This window comes from Papaver somniferum, unplaced genomic scaffold (genome assembly GCF_003573695.1).
Source record: "Papaver somniferum cultivar HN1 unplaced genomic scaffold, ASM357369v1 unplaced-scaffold_10, whole genome shotgun sequence".
In the NCBI taxonomy this organism is placed as follows: Eukaryota; Viridiplantae; Streptophyta; class Magnoliopsida; order Ranunculales; family Papaveraceae; genus Papaver; species Papaver somniferum.
In genome coordinates, this window is record NW_020618825.1 from 18452558 (window position 1) to 18469333 (window position 16776).

General features: G+C 37.6%; 2 protein-coding genes across 3 annotated transcripts; one reads left to right on the forward strand and one right to left on the reverse strand.

The window, feature by feature from the left end:
• Positions 1 to 3148: 3148 nt before the first annotated feature.
• LOC113326686 (serine/threonine-protein kinase rio1-like) lies at positions 3149 to 9032 on the reverse strand. 2 transcript variants are annotated; one of them, XM_026574372.1, is made up of 22 exons: positions 8664 to 9032; positions 8400 to 8519; positions 8226 to 8318; positions 8024 to 8103; positions 7738 to 7851; positions 7363 to 7436; positions 7063 to 7139; positions 6869 to 6952; positions 6680 to 6772; positions 6475 to 6582; positions 6329 to 6382; positions 5937 to 6248; positions 5717 to 5815; positions 5559 to 5632; positions 5227 to 5310; positions 4848 to 4921; positions 4635 to 4711; positions 4382 to 4465; positions 4203 to 4295; positions 4013 to 4120; positions 3846 to 3920; positions 3149 to 3735 (listed from the first exon to the last, which is right to left on the reverse strand). In XM_026574372.1, exons 1-22 carry the CDS (start codon positions 8949 to 8951, stop codon positions 3364 to 3366), a joined length of 2637 nt encoding a protein of 878 aa, XP_026430157.1. In that variant the 5' UTR covers positions 8952 to 9032; the 3' UTR covers positions 3149 to 3363. The 2 variants fall into 2 exon arrangements, with proteins under 2 accessions (XP_026430157.1, XP_026430156.1); XM_026574371.1 differs by having other exon boundaries at positions 3149 to 3738.
• Positions 9033 to 13174: 4142 nt separating this feature from the next.
• LOC113326492 lies at positions 13175 to 14299 on the forward strand. Its single transcript, XM_026574212.1, has 3 exons — positions 13175 to 13475; positions 13564 to 14120; positions 14204 to 14299. The coding sequence occupies exons 1-3, from the start codon at positions 13175 to 13177 to the stop codon at positions 14297 to 14299; spliced, it is 954 nt and encodes a 317-aa protein (XP_026429997.1).
• The last annotated feature ends 2477 nt before the right edge of the window (positions 14300 to 16776 follow it).

Here is a 16776-nt window from a genome sequence, read left to right on the forward strand (position 1 = left end):
TCTTCTGCTGCTGCTGCCGCCATTGAAGACCTTCAAGAACACGAAGAACCGACTCGCAGAGTCCGTCGTTCTTCAGCATTGACACGACTGCGGCAGACGGTCTTAAAGAACGGAGACAGAAGCCGTTTCTTTGTATCGTTTATCTGCGACACTTTATGTGAGTCATAAACTACCTGTTTTAGTATTTCTTCATCTTTTAATCAACTTTTTGGTTATAATCATGTATCTTGAGCAAGTTATTAATATGAGGAGCTAAACCCCATTGCTGAGGCGATAGAGGAAGCTATTTTCCAATAAAGAGTGGTATTTTCTATTTATCTTATTTATTGCAAATATTAAAATGATTATTTTGCCTTGAATGATAATTGTTTGAATGATTTTCGTTAAGCGGTTGTGATTTATTTTGATATAGCATGCTTAGCTTAGGTTTTGATGCTTTATGCTCTGGATTTACAGTTGTTATTTTGGAAATCTACTTGTTGTAATAGTTTAGAATCGAATTAAACGGAAAAATTGCATAATATAAGTATTGGATTTAATCACTTTAAATTTGGAAAAACAGTGGAATCTTAAGCCTTAGTGTTTTCTTATTATTTTTATCATATTTGTCTGAGTTTCTATTTAGTTTTGAACTTAAGACTAAAAATCCTTCACAAGTTCGAGTTTGAACGATACTCTATTTACCACAATCTACAATCACATCACCGGGCTATATGGATTCGGCATCGGAGACTTTTGATGCCCATCTCTTTCAGTTTTTACGGCGCTTAATCACGGGTGATGGCCCTGGATATGGGTTGCTTCAACATAGATTTGTTACTCTCCCCCTTAAATATGGTGGGTTGGGTACTTACTCTATGTCAGATACCCGCAATTACTGCTACCTTGCCTCCTGCCTTCAGACTTTTGCCTTATAGAGATCCATTTTGCGTCATTCAGGTACTGATCCTATTGGTTCTTGTTTTACTACTGCCTTACATGACTTTAACACAGTATGCAGTGCCACCTTACCTCTTCCCGGTTTAGAAGAAGTTGCACCCGTCCACTCTATGAGTTCCCTCGCAACTATTTACTTTGATACCGTGGTTAAATTGGTGCCTACCGTCTTCCCCATGACAGAGCGTGATAAGGTTCTATTGCATTGTAATCGGGTAAAACATGCTCAAGACTATTTGCTGGCTGTCCCCATTGAAGGCTTCGGTCAGAATATATTGGTCCACGACACTTCAGTGCAATTCTCAAATATAGGTTGGGAATTCCTTTTTTTTTTAAGATGATGGGATTTGTCCTAGTTGCTCGGCCGAGATGGACAAATTTGGAGACCATGTTGTGCATTGCAAAAATGACCTTGGTCTGAAGTTCAGACACGACCTTATTCGTGATACTTTGGCTGATATATGTTATCGAGTGGGTGTTCCGGCAAGGAAAGAAGTGGACCTTGGTTTTCTCTCAGACAATGGCACCAGTTTAAAACCGGCGGATGTTTTGGTTTTAAATTGGGATAGTGGTCGTGATGTTTGCTTCGATGTCACGGTCGTTTCACCTTTCACAGGGAATGGAGTTCGTTCCTTTGTACCCGGTCAAGCCATTGACAAAGCTGTCTCGCGCAAACGTAAGAAGTATCTGGAAAAGTGTAATGCTCAAGGGTTCGGTTTTGGAACTTTAGCCTTTACCACTCTCGGTGGACTTGGGGATGAGACCATCGACTTTCTTAAAAGATTACGTAATTTCTCGGTTAGTCATGGTGCCAATGTTAGAGTTGGAAATTTTCTTTTCCTGGGATAGGGGTGGCCCTTCAGAGAGGGATTGGCACACAACTTGTTTCCCGTGTGCCAACTAATTTCTTGAAAGAGCCAGACTCGAATTTGTAATGTATTTTGTATTAATTAGTAATTTATTTCATTAGTTAAAAAATAAAAAAATATATATACAATAAATTATTAATTTATCGATAATTTAATATCTTTTTAAATTAATAAAATCTAGTGGTCCCAAGACTATTAAATTATAGAGGTTTAACTGTATGTAAATCACGTGGTGGATTGGCTTGAATATCCATATAGCTATGTAAACCACTGCTGTTTGTGAAGCCTTCGTTTTTGTGCCATGTCATTTTTTAAAACTTTTGTCTTAATTCCGTATTTTGTCACACATATGTTTTCTTTCGATTTGTCCCCGGGTTTCACCGATGTATCATTGAATATCGTATCTGATTTTGAACCAGTAAAATTTGAATTCACAGATCACCGTAATCAAGATAAAAAAAATTCTAGTTGAATACAAAAATGCCAGAAAGTGGCGTACGTAAAGGGTCTTACCATTTAGTAAAAGGAGTTGGCTTGTGCCAAATTGCCTACGCACCTGCTGCTGATTCAGTAGCAATAATTACAGCTTTGGAAACGGCACCATGTCTGTCTCTGGCACGTTTCAGGTTCGGTAGCAAAATCGGAATAGCTTATCGAAAATGATATATATCCCCCACCCCCTTCCCCTACACCTTTCATACTTGTTACACTAAAATGGCAACGAATGGATTGATTCAAGATCTTCAAGCGGCTATGAAAATTGAACCGTCTCCCAAGAATTCGTCAGTTCTTATGGAAATGTATCAAGTGTTTTCTGCCAACAAGAGATCAGCTTGTAACATATATGCAGCACATAGATCCGCAATGTCCTTTCTGTGTTGAATCTCCTGCCCATGTTATTATAAACTGCAACATCTCGCGTGCAGTTTGGTTTTCAGTTACGGGTTGTAGGGTAATGATATTCCCAATCTGAGTGATTGGATATGTAGCTGGTCCGACAGCCTTCAGCAAAACCAGATTACAGAATCTGAGTTAGTTACAAGAGCAATCACTGCTTGGTGCATATGATCCGAAAGGTGTCAGTTTTTAAAAATTCTAACAGCACGCCTGGTAAGATAATTTTCAGTTGTAGACTGTTCATAGAGGAACACCGTAATGCCTATGGCACTACTCAGGAGAAACACAAGACAGAATCGGGAGAATCTCCACTGGATCCCTCCTCCTGGGGATTTTGTTACTTTTAATGTTGATGGTTCATATCATGCAGGTATGCTGCAAGGAGCAAAGTGCGTCAGGAGTTTGTTGGGCCAAAGACCTCAACCTAGAGCAAGTCGGATTCGAGCTAGACTCAAAGATAGTTGCAGACGCAGTTAATAATGGAAGCTTCAACCTAGACTGGAGACTTCATAATTTAGTTACAGATATTAGACGCATTCCTCAACTACTAGCAAACGCATTCCTCAACTACTAGCAGTATATTTTAAAATCAATACACCAACAGGCATAACATACTGTTATTTTCCAGGAGAAGCATCTTAGTCTATGCTAATCCTATAAATTAGGGGAACCTATTAATAATATTACCTACCCAGTTCTTTTTTTTCTTCGCATCTTGTAAAGTTAAACTCTTGCGAACCTCTCTCCTCTCTTCTTTGACTTTCTTTTTGTGATCTTTTCGAGCTGCTTTTTTGTCTGCAGGGAGTGTCCCCTGTGTACTCTCCGGAGCCTTCTTGTTCCCTTCTTTGACTTTCTTCTTGTTCTTTTTTCGAGCTGCCTTTTTGTCTGCGGGGAGCGCCTCCTGTGTAATATCGTAAGGCTCTACTCCTTTTGAATCACTAGAATAATCTTCCTGCCCCTCATCTGTCCCAGATACGGCTCCAAAGTTGTTCTTCTGTTCAGTAGAGGTACCATTTGTGTCTGATTCCTTTGGCTGCTTCGATTGATCATGCGTCATTGGAGTGTACGACTCAAAACCAATAAGACATGGAAGTTTTCGAATTTTAATTAAGCTTGAAAAGGATCATGACGTAAGATATGTACCTTCTCAGAAATACAATCTGCAGCATTATCATCCGCGGGGAACACATTTCCCATAGCCACAATTTTCTGTTGCATCTGTAACAATTGTAAATGCATTAAGCCAGACAATGCTTTCTAAACGTTTAGAGGGGTTAGAGCATAATAATATGGATGATGGAGCATCAAACCTTTTCTAAATAACATTCCACAGATTCATCAGTAATAGATGAATCTACTATGAAATCGAGTAGTTCACGTACAGTCGTACATCCCACGCCATTCATCTTGAAAAAATCCTGCAGGACACAATTGGTTTTGTTTATATATAAAACCAAAAGGAAACAGTAGGTGTATAATTGAAATCCCGAACCAACTTACAGAAACACGGATGCAATCCTCACGTAAGATGTCAGACGCAAGAGGGTTGTCAAGGTCCACAGATTGGGAAAAATCAATAATGTGCAAGTTACCCTGCAGATTAGGAAGGAAAATATAAACAATAGCTTGATTAAAAAAAAAAAGAAAAAATCTATGCGTAGATAAGTTGTTGGACTCGCCTCGTAATAGAGTATATTGTATTCGCTCAAGTTTCCATGCACCAGTTTGCACTTTTGGTATAAATTTCGTATCTCCATAATAATCTGATCATCATTTCATAAAAGATACAAACTTAATTTCACATCATCTTTGGCACAATAAGTTAACAACGAAAACAGTCAAACACAAACATTAAATGTTTTCTTATGAATTTTGTCTGTTGTATTCTGAAGAGCGAAATTCATTCTACAAGTTTTTAGAATGTAGACACACCTGTACATAACATTCACGCATTTCGTCGTCAGATAGATTTGCATCCTTGAGACAAGGAGCAGCCGACCCAGATTTTCCTATAAAAAAAAAATCTTCAAACCAAATCTCCAGAAACGGCAAAAACAGTTGGACTAATCAAAATAGATAGAAGAAAGTTTACCACAAAGGACTTTAATCGGGTCTTACGCAACTCTCTATGAGAAGAAAACATACCTATGAATTCCATGACCAAAACAGGAAGCGTTAAAAGTATTGGAGTTGGACACTTGATCCCTGCTTCCTTTAGCCTAAATTCAGAACATAGAGAGCTTTAACCTCACAAATCCTATACTGTGGTCTTAATAAATAAACTACAGAGACCAATAAAAATTTCCTAATAAATATATGCAGTATCAGACCTCACAGTTGCAATCCCAGTCAAGGAGGCAAAAGAAAACTAACTACATATCATATTTTATAGGTTATAAAAAGTGCATCTGTCCAGCAACCATAAAGCAGCCAATCTAACGGGAATATATAGCGAGTGTCTATAAAGATGAAATAACATATTAGAAAATACAAAAAGATATGTAAGGGTTGCTGCTAGCTTTACCTCACTAGGTTCCTCATTTCTTTTTCTGCCCTAGTCTTAATCATTTTTCTGCGATCCTGCTTGCAGTCACCCTGCATAAAACCCCTGAAGTCGCAATGTAAAAAAAATCAATCCCATCATCATACTTGTTTCATCACTCTTTTATAAATAACAAAAGAGATTGCAGGTGAGCTCGGTTGCCCTTTACTAAAAAACAATCTCTTAAATTTGTGCATTTTTCAGCTCGAGAATTTTTGCTTTTTCTTCCGGTAAATCAAGCTTATATTAATCTGGTATTTCTAGGTACTCATGTTTAGCAAAAACAAGCTGAAAAGATGAGTGAAGAGACTTACTTGAATCCTGAAGTTTTATAGACCTTTACTGCGAATTCTTGACCATCACGTTTTGACACAAGATAGACATTGACCTATCGATAAAAGGAACAACAAATGATTATACAAGGAGCAGAACTTCATTGAGATATCAGAAAAAAGATGTACACGACACCTACTTGTTTCCCAGCAGAAATGCAGCCATTAATCTCATCAAATATTTCTTGTATCATCATTCTGAACAACACCATACGAGTTCTTGAATCAATGTCAATGGCCTGTAAATTTAACATAAGTCATAGATTTAAACGCCCATAGTAAAGTTAATCTTCAGGATATATCAGTAACAACGTTATTTCAATAGCGAATAACATTATATGCCTAAACTAATGTCCTGACCTGTTCAACAGAAGCACATTCTCTCTTGTTCTTTTTTCGAGCTGCAGGGAGTGTCTCCTGTGTATCACTAGAATCGTCATCTTCATCTATTCCGGATTCTGTTCCACTGCTGGTTGAGATGTCCGTCCGTTCAAAGATATTGTCCATGTCCCATTTATTTGGCTGCGTTAGTAACTGCAACTGTTCTGGAGCTGGCAAAAGAGAGTGCTCGAATTCTGGAATTATAAATGTCAAATCTACGGCATCCTGGCAACCTGTGATCCTGTCAACATCCTCCTCGGCGTCCTTCTGTTGACCAAGCGTCCTTAACATCTTATAAGCCAAAAGATAGAATTGTAAGGTTTTTGAATTTTAGTTAAACTTGAAAAGGATCTTGGCTCAAGATTATTTACCTTCCAATCCTCCACAGACATCAAACTATCCCTAAACGAAATGTTCTGTTGCATCTGTAACCATTGGAAATGCATTAAGCCAGACAATGCTTTCTAAACGCTTAGAGAGGTTAGAGCATAATAATACGGATGATGGAGCATCAAACCTTTTCTAAATAACATTCCACAGATTCATCAGTAATAGATGAATCTACTATGAAATAAAACAGTTCCCACATGGTCATAACTCCCACGCCATTCATCCTGAAAAAATCCTGCAAGACACAATTGGGTTGATAACATCAGTTCTTGTTTATATATAAAAAAAAATCAAAGGAAACAATAGATGCACAATTGTCCGGACCAACTTACAGAAACACGAATGCAATCTTCACGTAAGATGTCTGACGCAAGAGGGTGGTCAAAGTCAACAGATTGGGAAACGTTGATAATGTGCAAGTTACCCTGCAAATTCGGAAGGAAAACATACACAGTTGCTTGAAGATAAAAAATAATAATAAATAATGCAATGCAATGCAAATGTTAGGCCGTTGGACTCACCTCGTAATAGAGTATATTATATGCGCTCAAGTCTCCATGCACCAGTTTGCACTTTCGGTATAAATTTCGCATCACCATAATAATCTGATCATTTCATTAAATATAACAATGAAAACAATCAAACACAAACATTTTGTTCACTTGTATTCTGAGGAGCAATATTCTCTCCACAACTTTTAAGGATATTGACACACCTGAACATAACAATCACCCATCTTGTCTTCAGATAGATTTGCATCCTTGAGACGAGGAGCAGCCCACCCTGATTTTCCTGTAAAACAATAAAAAGATCCTCAAACCAAATGTCCAGAAACGCCAAAACAGTTGGAGGGACAAAGATTCACATGCATTTGGTGGTAGTTACATGCCAATAAGCTGAACAATTGATGCCATAATACAAGGTCTCTATGCACTTCGACTAATCAAAGTGGACAGAAGAAAGTTTACCCCGTACGGAATTTAATCAAGAGGAACCTAAGAGAAGACCAACATACCTATGAATTCCATGACCAACACATGAAGCTTCAAATGTATTGGAGATGGACACCTGATCCCTGCTGCCTTTAGCCTGTATTCAGAAAAATAGAGAGCTTTAACAAGTAACATCATAAATCCTGAGATCATACTACACTACAGAGACAATTTTTTCTATTAAATATACGTGCAGTATTAGGCCTCACAGTTAGAATTCCTGCCAAGGACAAGGAGGCAAAGAAAAACTAACTACATGTCATTCACACGTTATTACAGAAGTGCATCTGTCCAACAACCATAAAGCAGCCAATCTGACGGAGATATATAGTGAGTGTCTGTAAACATGATATAAAACATACTAAAAGAAACAAAAAGATATGCAAGGATTGCTTTACCTCATAAGGTTACTCATTTCTTTTTCTGCCCTAGTCTTAGCGACTTTCCATGGATTGTGCTTGCAGTAACCATGCCTAAAACGACAATCCCTTTGTATATAACAATCCATGTCCCTGAAGTAAAAAAACCCATCATCATCATACTTTTTACTAAAAAAATCGGACATTTTTCAGCTTGAGAATTTCTGCTTTTTCTTTCGGTAAAATCAAGCTTATATTAATCTTCTATTACTAGGGATGTGAATCATGATTAGCAAGAAGAAGCTGAAAAGATGAGTGGACTTACTTGAATCCTAGTACTGAAGTTTTGTAAACCTTTACTGCAAATTCTTGACCATCATATTTTGTCGCATGATAAACATTGGCCTGTAGATAAAAAAAAGGGGGGGTGGGGGGGGGGGGGGGGGGGGGGGGGGGGGGGGGGGTAGACAAATGATTCTACAAGGAGAAAAACTTGATTGAGAATAAAAGATGTATACAACACCTACTTGTTTCCCAGTAGAAATGCAGCCATTAATGTCATCAAATATTGCACAATTCAGCATTCTCAACAACACCATGCGGGTTTTTGCATCAATAGCCTGTCAATTTGATCATAAGCTAAAAGACATAGTAAAATTGAATAGTAAATTCCAAAAAACAGCTAAAAAATGAAGCCTAACCTGTTCAAGAGTAGCACAGTATCTTTTGTCAGTGGTTTTAGTTGCGCCATTGGCTGCTACTCGGAGACTTTGACGCATAGCAGTGGTAACAGAACTCGTATTTTCCTTGCCTTCTCTCACCTAAGACGACTCACAAATTTATGCAGCATCGTCAAAAAAAACAAAAAAAATCTACCAAAAAATGGAGAATTGCAAGGAAATAAACCTAATTGAAGCTGAATTAGAGTAGATTATCAAAAAATCCACCAAAAATAAAATTCGTACTTGTAATGGGGAAGGTCGGTGACGATGGTTAGGGTTTCGATTAGAGATAGGCTGAAGATGAACTCCAGGTCGTCTAGAACACAGATGAACAGCAGATCCATCATATTTGGAATAGTAATCTAACCAATTTAAAGCTGCTTCTCCAATTACATCATCATTATCTGACAACGAAAATTCTTCTTCCGAATCGATTCTAGGGTTTCTTCTACCTTTCGCTTTAGGGCTTCTTCGTCGCTGTTGATGATAATCATGGTTTTGAGAACGAAAACTAGTAGTAGAATTGTCCATGGTAATTAGGATTGCTGGGTGAAAATACAGACGGATTTTGTGAGAACGAAAGAGGTGTTTTATAGGGTACTTATCCCCGGTCCGTCTAGGAACCCGTTTTATGTATGAGTAATGAATCCCTTCTTACACATATGATGAGTTGATGACACGTGGTCATCTATGCTTTCCGGTCAGCAGGGTGCCACCCGTTTTCATTTGTGTTATCTCAAATTGCATTCATTTTTGATAAGAATGTAGAGTCTTGTAATAAGAACATATCAATAAAATATTAGACTTAAATTCATTGTCGTTTGAGTTTGCCGGAGAAAATGGCGCAAATTTTGTTCGACCTTGTCCATTTAAGAGTGTCCATGGATCCTCCCTTTGTATCTATTATTTACAGTACATCAAATCAATGGTTGCCAGCAAGAAAAGAATACTTTTATGGAAATATTTTCAAGGATTTTGCTAAGGAACCAGTAACATCAATAGTCGTGATGTCGAGCGGTTCTCTCATCGTTTTCATACAATTAGCAAAGACGTCAATGGATACGTAGCTTTGATCATACAAATGTGGCGCTACAAAAGAAGTGGTGAAAATGAACTAGATGTGGAACGAAGATGTCGGGAAGAGTGGCAAATATCCCACATATCTGGTTTCCAACATGTGTCGTGTTTCACCATTCTGAAGGTGCTTAACAAGTTTAATCCATATTTTTTGGTAGCTAATCAAGTGCCTACAAAATCACCACATCGTCCAATCTCACTGGATTTTCAAAATGGTGGGTTTGCTTCCCCAACGGAATAAAATGGATCTCCATATGTTGGGTCTCCAAATATTCAGGAACAACACAACTTTGATCTTGTCGTTAACACCAATGTCAAGAGAGGAAGAGGTCAGAAAGATGGAAAATCAGCGAGGGATGTAGCCCAAAGAGCAGTAGAAGAAGTGTGCACAAGGAATTCGAGCTGAAGGTATAACAAGATAGAAGCTGGGACCGTGGAAATGCGATAAGTCAGCTTCAAAAAAGTCCTCTTTCGCGAGAACAACACTACATGGATTTTACGATGAACAAATAACTCTCATTGAACACTTCAACAATGAATCAACAACAACTTGCTATACGGAACAGGGAAATTAATATGGAAAAACAAGTCCCTGGACAACGTGGCTAGTATGAAAATGTGGAAAACGATGTTAATGCCAATGATGCCCCGGAAGAAAATGAAGATCAATACCGCCTTGATTAGTTTGATGTAACTAATTTTAATCCTTATTTATTAGTTAAGTTTGATTTAAATGTAATGGTTTTGTTAAAATTATTTTGAATCTAATTGCCTTTAACTTATCAATTAACTTAAATAATCTCACTGTATTACACATAATTAAAATAAATACCTCGGCCTCGGCCACTTTTCTGAAGACCTTGCGGTCAACAGTTCGAGTCTCACGTTCATTTAATTTTTACTTTAGAACAAATTATATTATTGTTGGACAAATAAAAAACCCGGTTCAGATGGTTTATTGGTCCGACTGTCCTATTCACCCGGTACACAAGAGAAAGGCCAGTAATTATTAGTGGGTCACAATCAAACCAACCCGATTTCACTACTGGTTCGTGGGTTTCCTTTCGGACAGACCGTCCCGTACGAGTTTCAAACCACTGGCAATCCCTTATAAGTAGATTTTGCACTCCTTACTTAAAAGAATCGGTTCTAATGGGATACCAATTCACCGGGGAGGGTTGTCAAATCCCATAGACCGGTGCCCTCTATCAGCAACCTCGCTTAAAGTTTAGCCCTTGTAGCCACGTAATCGCATTATGATGTAGGACATCCTACTGTACAAGTTATTTATTTCCTGTTATAAGTCTTATTAGGATTTCCTTTTCCTAGTTCTAGTTTATATCTTAATTTAGGATTTTCTTTCCTAGTTTAGACTTGTTTCTTAATTTAGTTTGATTTTATTTTCTAGTCTTACATGGAGGTAGTCAAATGAGATTTTTATAGACTTTCATAACTTTTATATTTGAGTGACTCCCGAAGATTCTTTGAAAATCTAAAGATCTCTAGTGAATCTCTAAGAATAATTTAGAGAGTCTTTGTTACTTGTAGAGACCAAAATTGAGATTCATAAAGAGTCCATGTGATTTGTAGAGACATAAAAGTATGTACAATATTAAAAGTAATTTCAAAACATCTACCAATTATTCTTATTATGCAGGTTATAATGTTAGTAAAAGTATCATGAATACCTAATCACAAGTGGGAAAGAGGGTATTCCCAACCCACGTCCTTGACCCTCATCAGCGGTCAATGGGTCGTGGACGGTTCAAGACAGTCTAGGATGTAATAAATTTTCGGAGCACATCCCAGAGCGCTAAAAACAGTCGTTATATAAAAAAATTAATTACCATCATGTCCCCGAGTTATTAACCCACACCGAGACGGCTAGACCTAGTTGAACCAGTGATACTTTTTTAGGCGGGAAATCTAACCCGTTTCCCTCCCTTTCTCACCTCGTTAGTATCGATGGATATATATCTCCCCACATCCACTCTCTCTCTCCATTAGTTCACTTACAGAAAGAAAGAAAAAAAAAAACTCAGAGAAAAAACCAAACCTATCCTAAAATCTTCTTATTCTCTCTGAACTCCATCAATGAAATCTAATTAAGCCCTTATATTAGAAAACCTCTTTAAGATTAACCTTTTACATCTTGTGTAGCAACTAGGTTTGATTTTCAAAATCATCAGGTACATCTATAATTAGGGTTTTTTGATTGAAGTTTTTTTTGTCTTCTCTTTTTCTATTAATATCAATTTCCTTCATGGGGTTTTAACAATTAGTGTTTTGTTTGTTGGTTTCAGGTAAAACTCAACAGTTTCAGTTGTAGTTCAGATAAGGTACAGTTAGGGTTTTTTTTTTATTGAAGTTATCTTTTTCTTCTATTTTTTCTTTAAATGAACGATTTCCTTCATGGGGTTTTAATAATTAGTGTTTCGTTTGTTGATTTCAGGTAAATCTCAACATTTTTCAGTTGTAGTTAGGGTTTCTGATTGAAGTTTTCTTTCTCTTCTCTTTTTCTTTAAATGATCGATTTCCTTCATGGGGTTTTAACAATTAGTGTTTTATTTTTTAATTTCAGGTAAATATCGCCAGTTTCAGTTGTAGTTCAAATCTTCATCAGGTACAGTTAGGAATTTGGATTTGGATTTAAGTTTTCTTTTTCTTTTACTGGTCGATTTTTTTCACGGGGGTTTAACAATTGTTGTTTTCTTGGTTGATTTCACGTAGTTCTCAACAACTTAAGTTGCAGTTCTGTTTTTCATCAGGTATAGCTGATTTTATTCGATTTGGGTGATAATTGGTTAATTTCTGAGTTTAAATCTAGTATGTGGATCATGTATTAGGGTTAGTTAAGTTATGATGTTGATTTGGTTTGTGTATCATGTTTTGGGTTTTGTGTTGCTTGAACAAAATCATGTTTTAGGGTTGTAACCCTTTTAGTATAGTTTTTTCTATGTTAATTGGTTATGTTTGTTTTATGTGATGGGTTCCTTTTGTTCTTTTTGCATAACCATGGTATGTTCTCGTCAATTTCATTTCTGATTATTATTTTTGAAAAGGAACATGTTATTGAAGATAATATAGAGATAAAACAAATGAGTTTTTGGACCAGGTTAGCCTCATTCAGTGATATAAGTGTCTTTCCATCCAAATTATCGTTTATGCTTCTCTTATATTGTTTTAGATAGTACCCATGTGTTAATGCTGCTATTCTATATAGCCTTTACTGATGTCATGTGAAATTTTATGCACTTCAAGATGACTTTGTAGTAGTTCATTATCTATTTAGTGTATATCTAGTGTTTGGAGGTGAGTTTTTTCCACTTAAAACTACCCCATGCCATTGGAGACTCAAGATTCAAGTTTAAGTTCTTTATTGAGATTTATATTCAGATGTCTTAATTATAATTTGGTTGTATCCCCATAGGTCCAGTCATTTGATTCTAGTTTCATTATAGTTTGGCACGTGTTAAATGTATTTTACATACCAGTTTTTATATCTTATTGGCAACTTGATTCCTCCGGATAGTTAAGTTTTAGATTGAAATGTTGTTGAATGACTTGAATGCTCTCAAGTATACTTTATGATTTAGAATGATGTTGTTTTTTATTCCAAGCTAGTTAGGTTTGTATTGTGGTGGTTAGCTTTTCAATTGATATTTTTTCAGGTAACTATGCCGAGACATCCGACAAGTAGTCGTTCCCGATCTGCAAGTACTAGGTCTGCAAGTACTACCCCTAGGTCAAGTGAAGCTAACTGGACGAGGGCTTTGCTCAATTCACAAGGGTCTCCATCAACTGATGGTGATCACGCTGCTGCAAGTCCAAGTGAAGGGAGTCATCGTGTGTCTTCTTCAAATGGTGATCATTCTCCAATCCATGGAAATGGGAATCAGGCTGAGGTAAATGGATGGCATGAGGCTTTTCATCAAGAAAATATTGAAGCTGACAATACCGAGGAAAACAGGATTAATGGTAACATACGACACTTTATTTCCGTTTCCTTTATGTCATATATATATAATGCTATCAATTGACCTTCCATTTGTTTTGTTTTCTGTAGATGATCACCTTTTGGAAATTCAATTCAATGCTCTGGAACAACCAATAGAGGATGGTTCTGAGAAATATGCTACCACAGTTGGAACGATAGCCAGGAATATTGTCCCACCATGTATTGAGGATTGGAGGTCTGTTCCATGTGGTCTCAAGGAAGAAATCTGGAGAGTCATCAAGAATGAGTACAAGGTACCTGAAGTTATCAAGTGTAAGGCGTTGAGGATGGAAAATAAGTCATGGAAGAACATAAAGACAATTTTAAAGAAATGGTGTGACCGATTTTCTACTGTTGCCGAAAGAAAGAACAATAGACCACAAGGTGTGAAGAGCGATGATTGGGAGAAATTTGTGAAAATGCATGATTCGGAAGAAGATCAGAAACTAAGGGAGATAGGTAAGGAATCAAAGAAGCTACTCAAGGTTTTGCATACAACTGGAAGAGATGGCATTGCACGTCGTCGTCATATTATGGAACAACAAAGTCCAACTGGCAGTGTGTCAAGAACTGTTGTATACTTGGCAACAAATGTTTACCAAGAAATCCCTCAAGAAGCACTTGATGTAATGGACTCTGATTGTTACGATGTAAAATGCATACAATATGTCGTAAGTCCAGTTTTCTTTGTTGGTTTTATATTGACCAGCATATATTTTCTTTGTTGGTTTTCCTTGTAGTTATGTTTTCCACTTATACATATAATCTGATGTACATTGAAGACACGGGTAAGAGAGCTGCATGAAACCGAGAAGCATATAGAGGAAACCCACTTGGACAGAGATGCAGTTGCCAAGGTGGGTGCACATGAATTTGTATTGTTGTTTGCAACAAAATGTTGTTAGTTACTAGCTAACAAATTTTGTTTACTTCTTCATAGGTGTTTGGAGTTGATGATAAGGGATGTGTTCGAGGAATGGGAGGTGGGATATTAAAGACTGAACTGCTTGCTTCCGCACTTCCTAGGGAGCAGTTACGACAGCAAGTGCTGAAGACTAGAGCTGTGGAAGATCGTGTCCATAGTCTCGAGGTAACTATTGAGACACTAATGGCTGGTTTGAGTTGCAATTCCAAGACCAACAATGCTAATGCTCAGGTAACACTCTTTACTAGTTTTTAAACCCAAGTAATGTATATATGTGTTTAGTTCTCTGTTTTCTTACTGTTCCAACTGTCTTTGTAGCTTTGAGCATTTAGAATATAGAATAATAGCTGTAAGCATAACTTAGTATCTGTAGCATCTGTAACTTTGCATCTGTAACTTTGCATCTGTAACTTTGCATCTGTAGCTTAACCTAGACCTGTAACTTTGACCTGTAACTTTGCATCTGTAACTTGTCATCATCCCCTGAATCCTGTTGTTAACCTTGCATTTCATGCTGTAGCCTTCAGTAAAGCCATTGTCATGCATACTCTCTATAGCTGTAACTGCATCCTAGTCTGCATATTTACTCAGTGAGATTGTAACTCTACATATTACTGAAACTTTCCCTGAACTAGCATAAGCTGTAGCATCATTTTGCTTGCCCTGAGTTGCAGCTCAGATTGAATCTCACAGCCATCTAGGCCATGTTGCAACTACAATTTGGTTATATTGTCATCTAATTTGCATATTATCACTTTGCATCTTGTCCTGTGCATTTGTCCTTAAACTCCATTGTTATGCAGTAGTCACTCTGCATCTGTTGAACAAGTTTGAGTTGCTTTGAAACCTAATCTTCTTCGCTGAGCTGCAGGTACAACTGAAGTCCTGCTCTGTGCTTTGTGGTGCCTTTGGACTTGTAGTGCTGCTGCTGCTGTGGTGTCATTGCTGCTGAACTGTGCCCTGCCTGCTGTGCCTTGAAGCAACTTGGCTTAGCTGGTGCAGCTGACGTTGTTGTGTTGCTGCTGCCAGATTGTGGGCTGAGCACAAAGCTGCTGGAAAAGAACAAAAGCCCAACTGGGCTGTGCAACTACAATTACTGAGCAGCTGGGCTGTGCTAACTAGTAAGCCTAAACCCAAGAAAAGAAAGTGTGGTTGTGTTTAATTCATTGGGCTTGTAATAATTTTCTGTTTCTGAATTCTGAGTTGTACCCAAACTAAAGTTTTCAAAACTTCTTCAAGCCCAACTGGGCCTAGTTTTCCAGCAAACATTGGGCCTTAACAAATTGGGCCAAACGAATTTGAATTATCAAACACAAACTGGGCTTCGTGGGCCGCAACCTCCTTCCCATCCCAGTAAAACCAACGTAGGCCTCAAACGCTGGACCTGTTTTTCAACTAACCAGTGGGCTTCGAACTCCAAATTCCCAACTGGACCATACTCCCCTTCCTAAAACCAAAATTCCAAATCCAATTAAAACCAAAACTAACCCATTCAAAACCAAATTTTTGGGCCAAAACTAAACCTTCTTCAAAACCAAATACCCAGTTGAAAAACCAAAATTCCCATATAGGCTTTATCTTTAAAGTCTAAAAACCAAAGCAAACAATTTCACCCATTTAAAACCAAAATTTTCAAACCCAATTAAACCAAACTTTGGACTTTTTGTTACCCAATTTGTTTTCGATTGCTCTGTCTGAATAACATGTTAATTGATGTATCTATAGGGACATGATTGTGACCTTTAGAGATCAAACAAACAGACTTTTTAGAATTAACCAAGAAAAACCAATTGAAATTCTAAGTTCTGAGGTAGACAGCCCAGACCAACCAGAAACAATGGGAGACGAAGTAATCCAACCCCGTAGTCTCAAGGACTACATGTACCCAACTAGGGAAAGTCAGCCCTCCTGTATTGTCCTACCAGAAGCCACTGGCCATTATGAGTTAAAATCTAGCACAATACAAATGCTTCCTGTCTTTAAAGGGGTTGAAAATGAAAACCCTTATCACCATGTGAGAGAATTCGAGGAGATTTGTGGAACTCTGCGTTTCACTCAAATGTCCAACGAAACCTTAAAGTTAAGGCTATTTCCTTTCTCTTTGAAAGAAAAAGCAAAGGCCTGGCTGTATGCTTTACAGCCACAATCAATCATGACATGGGACGACCTCACATAGGAGTTTTTCAAAAAGTTCTTCCCAAATCACAAGACTGCGACAATTCGTCAAAGTCTGAATAGCTTTGTACAATTAGAGGGTGAAACACTATCTAGATACCTGGAGAGATTCAATGAATTATTGCTCCAATGTCCCCATCATGGTTTTGAAAAATGGAGACTTGTGCAAATTTTGTATAAGG

Coding starts and splice junctions, on each gene's coding strand:
- LOC113326686 (XM_026574371.1), bottom strand. CDS start 8,951: ATGGACAATTCTACTACTAGTTTTCGTTCTCAAAACCATGATTATCAT. Junction 8,319..8,399: donor ACTGTGCTACTCTTGAACAG/GTTAGGCTTCAT, acceptor TCAAATTGACAG/GCTATTGATGCAAAAACCCG. Junction 5,311..5,558: donor TATAAAACTTCAGGATTCAA/GTAAGTCTCTTC, acceptor TTGCGACTTCAG/GGGTTTTATGCAGGGTGACT.
- LOC113326492 (XM_026574212.1), top strand. CDS start 13,175: ATGCCGAGACATCCGACAAGTAGTCGTTCCCGATCTGCAAGTACTAGG. Junction 13,476..13,563: donor CGAGGAAAACAGGATTAATG/GTAACATACGAC, acceptor TGTTTTCTGTAG/ATGATCACCTTTTGGAAATT. Junction 14,121..14,203: donor TCCCTCAAGAAGCACTTGAT/GTAATGGACTCT, acceptor TATATTGACCAG/CATATATTTTCTTTGTTGGT.